The sequence below is a fragment of the Parus major genome, chromosome 18 (assembly GCF_001522545.3).
Source record: "Parus major isolate Abel chromosome 18, Parus_major1.1, whole genome shotgun sequence".
Lineage (NCBI taxonomy): Eukaryota > Metazoa > Chordata > Aves > Passeriformes > Paridae > Parus > Parus major.
Window position 1 is genome coordinate 1,244,160 of NC_031786.1, and position 7,228 is coordinate 1,251,387.

The 7,228-nt window shown below is 67.8% G+C and overlaps 1 protein-coding gene across 1 annotated transcript; it reads left to right on the top strand.

Moving 5' to 3' along the window:
• The first annotated feature begins 255 nt into the window (after window positions 1-255).
• On the top strand, window positions 256-6,989 carry CDC42EP4 (CDC42 effector protein 4). Its single transcript, XM_015645304.2, has 2 exons — window positions 256-305; window positions 5,599-6,989. The coding sequence occupies exon 2, from the start codon at window positions 5,701-5,703 to the stop codon at window positions 6,637-6,639; it is 939 nt and encodes a 312-aa protein (XP_015500790.1). The 5' UTR covers window positions 256-305; window positions 5,599-5,700; the 3' UTR covers window positions 6,640-6,989.
• The last annotated feature ends 239 nt before the right edge of the window (window positions 6,990-7,228 follow it).

The following is a 7,228-nucleotide window of genomic DNA, read 5'->3' on the forward strand; positions in this document are numbered from 1 at the left end:
TCCCCCCACCCCCGCCCATCCCCACATCCCCCGGGAAGGGACCGGTGTCCCCCCACCCCCGCCGATCCCCCGGGGGTGCCGAGCCCCCGCTCCTGACCCCTGTCCTGTCCCCCTCCCCGGGCGGGGCCGGGGGTTCCACCCCCCCCCACTCGGGTTTGAATGGAGGGCGTGGGACCGCCCAGTGACGTGGCGCTGTGCCATTGGTCCGGGCGGGGCGATGATGTCATCGCCGGGGGTGGGGGGGCGCTCCGTTCCGGCGCGGCGCGGCCATGGACCGGCGGCGGCGGCGGGGCCCGGGCGAGCAGGTACGGGGAGGGGGGGGACACCGGGGCTTCCGGGGGTCGCGGTGGCCCGGAGGGACCCGGTCCCGCTTGTTCAGGTCCGGCCCGGCTCGTCCCGGGGTGCGGGGAGCCCGCGGCGCTCAGCTCGGCTATTGTCCGGTGATCGGGCGGGGTCCCCGGCGCTGCCGCGCTCCGGTACCGGGCAGAGGGGCGGCCGGGACCCCCCGGCTCATTCCCCGCCGGGCCGTGGGGCCGGTGCGCGGCGCGGGTGGGCGAAGGGGTTAACAGGATGCGGAGCGCTGTTTGCCCAGCGCGGGGCACCGGCCCGGCTCACCCCACCCCGCCCCAGCCGCGATCGGCTCCCGTTCGGCCGCGGCTCCGCCGAGCCCCGCGCGGGGGTGGCGGCGGCCGGAGCTGGCGGTGGTCGCGGCCGGGGCGGTGGCTGCCCGCCGCCCGTCTCGGGAAGGTGGATCCTCGCCGCGCTGGAGCGGGTCCAGCGGCACCCCGGGGCTGGCCGGGGCTGGGCGCAGGCGGCTGCTGAGTCAGAGCCGCCCGAAATCCCCGTCCCGCTCATATCCCGGTGGCCCTGACAGGGGTCCCGGCTGAGCGCAGCCTGCCCTGCGCCCTGCTGCCCGTCCTGGGCGGCACACGGGGGCCCCGGAGAGAGGCACTGCCCGGCTCTGGCAGCACCGGGCACGGGGCGGGCTCCCGGACCCGCTCCGGTGCCCGTAGAACTGCGGGTCCGTGGGCAGCGACCGCTCGCGGGGCGCTGGACTCGTCCCACGCCGCCCCGGTTTGACCCCGACAGCAGCAGCAGCGTGAAGTATGGATGTTTCCAAGCGCCGAATCTATGGATCAGGAAGGCTGTTTCAAGGGGAGTTGGGATCTATAGAGCAGGAGAGTTCTAAAGGGATCGTTAATGGGCTCTGGGGGAAACTGAGGCACGGCGTGCGATGATCTCTGCACCCAGGGCAGGGCTCGCTCCCCAGCCGGGGCACGCAGTAAACAAATCTGTTTTGGACACAGCTCCCTCGGAAACCGTGGAGCGGCTCCAGCTGAGGTTTAGCACCGAGGAGGCTCGGCCAGTTTGGGTCTGGGGGTGCAGAGCGAGCCTGGCCTGAACCCCGATCCCCGGGGCAGCCTCCCCGCTCCGTGCCCCGGGCTGAGCGGCCGCGGGGCTCCCTCCCCGGCCCCCAGCGCGTTGTGCTGACCGTGCCGGTCGCTGCCTTTGTTCGCTGGGTTTTGTCCTGAGCACAAACAGCCGCCGAGGGCCCCCCGGCTGCGGCTGCGGGCCCCGGGCAGGTAGGGAGCCGTGGCAAGTCTGCCTGCTTGCTTCCCGTCCACCCCAGCGAAACCGCAGGAATTCGGAGCCCGGCGCAGGTCGGGAGGTCTGTTCGGCCCCGGAATCCTGTCGGAGCCCGGCCAGCCCCTGTTGCGAGAGCCAGGGCCAGCGAGGAGATAACCTTTCCCCCCGGAAAAGTCCCCTCCTGGCCTTGCAGAGCCGCGGGCTGGTTCGTGGCCCCGGAGCTGGAGGATTTATGGCCCTGTGCGTGTTCTGGCGCGTCCTGCCAATAGTTCCTTGCTGAACTCTGGCTACCTCCCGGCTCTTGGCAGTCCCTCGGGGAGCACTTCTCTGTTTTTGGCACTGGCGGTGAGTTCCCAGCCTGGTGCTGATCCGTGTGCCGAGAGCTCTGGTGAGAGCCAAGCTTCTCCTCCCTCCCCGTGTGCCATCTCTCCAACCCCGGCTCTGATGCTCGCTGGCAGTGGCTTTTCCACTTCCAGAGGCTGCTCCGTGCATCCCGGGGCTGCTCCGTGGGGTTGCTCCGTGCATCCCCAGGATTGCTCCGTGCATCCCCAGGATTGCTCCGTGCATCCCCAGGATTGCTCCGTGCATCCCCAGGATTGCTCCGTGCATCCCCGGGTTGCGCTGCCGTGCCGCCCCGATGCCAGGGACAGGACCGGACCTGTCACCGCGCCGGGGTGGGGGCGGTCACTGGGGCGCCGGGGCTGCCCGCACCGACAGGACCGACTGCCCCCAGGCCCTGGGAGGACTCGCTGGGGAGCCCGGCCGAGGGTGTGACAGCGGCTGGGTCCCCTCCTGGGCCGGCGGTGGCAGGGTGTGATCCGTGCCCTGTCTCCAGCTGCTGTCTGCCAGGCTCCAACATCAAAGGATCAAAGGATCCCCGAGGGGCAGCGCACCCCAGAGCGGGGCTGAGAGCAGGCGGGGTGGCCTCCCTGTCCCGTGTGTGGGTTCTCCCTGGCCCTGGGCAGCGTGGGGGACCCGACCGGTCCGGCACAGCCCCTGCCCCAGCGCCTGGCAGGGCGGGGAGAGCATCCTCTGATCTCGGGGAGCTGCCTGGGGGGCTCTGCAAAGCCGGGGAGCTCGTTTGGAGCCGGCTGGGCCGGCCAGGATGCTTTCCCAGTTTGATTTTCCCAGCCTGTGAGCGGGAAGAGCTGGGGGCAGGATGTGTGCATGGGAATGTGGCCGGACTTGGCGTTTCTCCTGAGCTCCCTCCTTCACTGGCCTCTTTCTTTGAGCCACTTTCACTCTGCTCCCCACGGGATGAGATGGAGAGGATGGAGAAGGGGGGGTCTGCACCATCAGGGCACGTGGGCCTGGCCAGGGCTGTCCCAGTTCTGTGCTGGCTGCATTGTCCTACAAGCAGACATTCATTTACAGGGACAATTGTGTCCCTGGGCACCTCAGGCTCTCACTGCTCAGAGCCCGTGGTCCCACAGGGCTGGGAGGGCAGGTGGGGAGCGGCACGGGGCTGTCGGTACAAGTTATCCCTCTTGTCCTCGACCCGTGTGCGGGTCCTGTCCCCTCCCCTTGCCCCAAAGCCTTGCTGGGGCTTGGCTCTGCTCTGGGCGCGCTGCCCCGGGATGGGCAGCGCTGCCAGGTGCCTGCGAAGTCTCTCGGGTTACCAGCAGCTTCCCCTGGTAGGTGGCTGGGAAGGCAGCGCCAGCGATGCCTCCCTGGCCTGGTTTCCTTTGTGAAAGCGCCGGCAGCGGGAATGTCACAGGATCTGCTCTCCCCGAGCGAGAGGAGAGAAAAGGGCTCTGTGTCCGGCTCCCCGGGGCCGGGCTGTGTGGGCAGCGTGTCCATCTGTCCTGACACCGCCTCTCGGGGTGAGCTGGGAGCGAAACATCCAGGGGTGGGGGCAGATTGTGAGGAGGCTGTGTGGGCTGGGGTGTTTAGGGGAGGGGGACACGGTGCTGGTTTGGAGGACGATGCTGGAGCACCGCTGGCCCGGCCGGGACCGCTCCAACCTCCCGGTGGCCCCTTTGCCGCGGCTTGCAAAGTATCTCACAAATGCTGAACTTGGCCCCGAAATCTAAATACAAGGGAGGGACAGTCCCCAGATGGCCTAAATCAGCAGCACGGTTGCCTGGCCCAGCTGGGGAGCTCGCCGGGAGTGTTTGTTTTATGGAAAACCAAAGGCCGGAGGAATGCTGGCCTGGAAGGAGACGTTGGAAGGGGAGAACGTTCGTGCCATGCACACGCGCCCTGCGGGAGATCCCAGAGAGGGAGCGGGGTCCAGCGAGCTGCTGACTGTGTTGGGATGGGCAAAGGGGGGAAGGAATTCCCCCGGCTCCCGGTTTGAGGTGTGGCTCCTTGGTGGCTTCCCCCAGCTGCTGGGGATGGATTGGGGGCTCCCCGTGTGCCATCGTCCCCCTGGGTGGCCCTGGGGGCTCAGGCTGTGCCTCCCTGGGGTGGTGGAAGGGGCTGGACAGGGAGTGTGGCCATGTGCCACCAGTGCCACTCCTGCCGTGGCACCTCGGGCCCGGCCGGGAGCCGTGCACGGGAGGGTTGGGCAATGGGACTTTGCCCCAGCGTGGGGCCGGAGTCCATTGTGCCCGGACACCGCCTGCCTGAGCTCCTGCTGCTCCTCAGGGGGACAGCGGGGTGTCACAGCCCTGCCTGAGCTCCTGCTGCTCCTCAGGGGGACAGCGGGGTGTCACAGCCCTGCCTGAGCTCCTGCTGCTCCTCAGGGGGACAGCGGGGTGTCACAGCCCTGCCTGAGCTCCTGCTGCTCCTCAGGGGGACAGCGGGGTGTCACAGCCCTGCCTGAGCTCCTGCTGCTCCTCAGGGGGACAGCGGGGTGTCACAGCCCTGCCTGAGCTCCTGCTGCTCCTCGGGGGGACAGCGGGGTGTCTCAGCCTGGCTGTGGGGAGGGAAGGGGGGTGGAGGGGTCCCCTCGCCGTGCTGGCACCTGTAGGGTGGCTCTGGGTGGTGTCCAGCCCTGGGCTGTGCTGGCACCACCGCTGCCCGTGGGCTTCAGGACTCGCTTCCAGCCGCACCCTGGGGCCGGCTGGGCACCGGGGGGACGCGGCCACCGCCCCACGGCTCGCTCCAAGGACACACATCCGTCCCTTCCCCCTGCGTGTCACGGGGCGCGGTGTCGCCGGCGGTGCCCACAGGGAGGAAGAGGGCGGCCACGAGCCCTTCCTCCCCGGCAGCCTCTCCCGGGACCACCTGGGGCTGCCTGGCGCCACGGCTCGCTGTCCTTGTCCCCTCCTGCGTGGCTCTGGGCTCTGGGTTGGACAGGTCGGCTGGTGGCCCCGAGGTGGCCGAGGGAAGGAGTAACGTGCCCGTTGCCATTGTGGCCAGCCAGGACCTTCGTCATTTCTGTCAGCTCTGAGTCACAGCGCTGACGATGAGCCGGAGGATGGTCACGCATGGACTCGGCACCGAGAGTTTCGGGGGGGCTCCAGGGCAGCAGCAAAGCTGTGTCCCCACGTCCCCATCCTGCCAAGCATGAAGGGGTCCCCATGCTGGTCCCCCCCGTCCCCCTGCTCGGCTGGCGGTGCCTCCCGGGGGCTCTGCGCTCTCCTCACACACTTCCTGCCGTCTGTTTCCAATTCCTCCTGGCGTCTGCTCCTCCCTGCTTTATTCCAATTAGGGAAAAAAAAAAAAAATCCAAATCCCAGGCATCGTCTCAGCGTGCAGCTCGCGGAGGCTGGAGCTGCCGAGCCTCGCTCGGGAGGGCTGGGGCTGCACCAGGAGGGGACAGAGGGTGCCCCTGCTGCCCTGCGGCGCTTCTGGTGCCCGTTCATGCACCAGGGATCATCCCGAGGGATTGCTGTGCCCAGGTCTTTCTCCCGAGGTTCTCTCTGCTCCAGGGTTGGGTCTGGGGGTGTGGGGAGCTCAGGGGGATCTGAGGATGTGTCCCGTGTGGAATGATACCCTGCGTGGAGCCGATTCCGGGGAGAGCCAAGCTGGGCACAGGGTCACGTTTTACAGCTCGGTGGGATGAAATCCGGTGCACGGCCACATCCTCAAAGCCTGACCGTGTCCCTCCCTCCTCTCCCCTAGGAGTGACCCATCCGTGACGCCGGTGGGATCCCGGCTGTGGAGCCCCAGCTGTGAGCAGCAGACACGGGACCCAGCGTGGCACAGCCTCCCCTGGTCGCCACCATGCCGATCCTCAAGCAGCTCGTGTCCAACTCCGCGCACTCCAAGCGCCGCTCGCGGGCCGACCTGACGGCCGAGATGATCAGCGCGCCCCTGGGGGACTTCCGCCACACCATGCACGTGGGGCGCGCCGGGGACGCTTTTGGGGACACCTCCTTCCTCACCAGCAAGGCCGGGGAGCCGGTGCCGGAGGTGGGAGAGGAGCTGGGAGCCTCCAAGCCCAGCCTGCTGTCCCGCCGCTTCCGCAGCAGCAAGCGCTCACAGTCGGTGACGCGCGGGGACCGCAGGGACATGCTGGGCTCGCTGCGGGACTCGGCGCTCTTCGTCAAGAACGCCGTGTCCCTGCCCCAGCTCAACGAGAAGGACGTGGACAGGAGCGCGGGGCAGCTGCCCAAGAGCCTCTCCTCCAGCCCCGTGAAGAAGCTGCCCGAGGAGACGAGCCCCGAAGAGCAGCAGCGCCCGAACGGGGCGGCCGCGGGGCCGCTGAGCCCCGGCTTGGATGAGCGCGACTTCGGGGACATCACGGACCTGCCCGTGGTGGTGGCCAAGGGCGGGGCGGGCTTGAAGCACGCTGAGTCCATCATGTCCTTCCACATCGACCTGGGGCCCTCCATGCTCGGGGACGTGCTGAGCATCATGGATAAGGATCAGTGGGAGCAGGATGAAGATGCCGAGGCGGAGGAGGAGGAGGAGGAAGAGCAGGGGGAGCCTGCCCCGCCTGGCTCCCCGCTGGTGGCCGTGGCGGCCCCGCCGAGCCAGAGCCCAGCCCGTGGCGCCGGTGGCCGCAGCCCCAGGGACAGCAGTCCGGCCTCCAGCTGCACCTCGGGGCCCGAGGAGCGCAGCCCCGTCCCCCGGCCCCCGAGCCAGCGGGGAGGGCCCCCGAAACGCCCTGACAAGGAGTTCTCGTTCGCTGATGAAGACGATGACGAGATCCGGGTATAAAGGCGGGAGCCCAGCCGAGGGTCTGGTTCTCACTGCGGTTGCTTGGACACAGGGCTGAACACCCCAACTGGTGGCACTGGGCAAGACTGGACTCCTGCCTCGTTCTCTCTCTGTGCTGCAGCAGGACAGCGCTCTGCTCCCGGGGCTGGGGGCGTTCCTGGCAGCCCCCAGAGAGCTCCAGCACTTCCTGGGAGGTGGAAGCAGACTCGATTTCGGTTCTTTCTGTTGGACTTTGGATACTAGCTCCTTTCTCCTGCCCCCCGGCCCATGTAAAGCGATTTAGGATCCAACAAGACGAGCCTTTGGAGTTTTAGCCCCTTTAGTAATATATATATATTTTCCACCATGCAGTTTTTACTGTTTTCTGATTTGTACTTACCTTTCTCTACTCTCTTTTGGTCTTAACTGAGGGAAGATTTCCCATGAGGAAGAACTTGGAGCTCAGAGGTGGCCTGGGACTATGGGCAGCTCCAGCTTCCTGGGTTTCTTGGGGACTTTCTGCAGACCAGGAGCCTCCCAGTGCCGTGGCAGGTGCTCGCCTCCATCCCTTGGATGCATTGATGGATGGATGATGGATGGATGATGGATG

Coding starts and splice junctions, on each gene's coding strand:
- CDC42EP4 (XM_015645304.2), top strand. CDS start 5,701: ATGCCGATCCTCAAGCAGCTCGTGTCCAACTCCGCGCACTCCAAGCGC.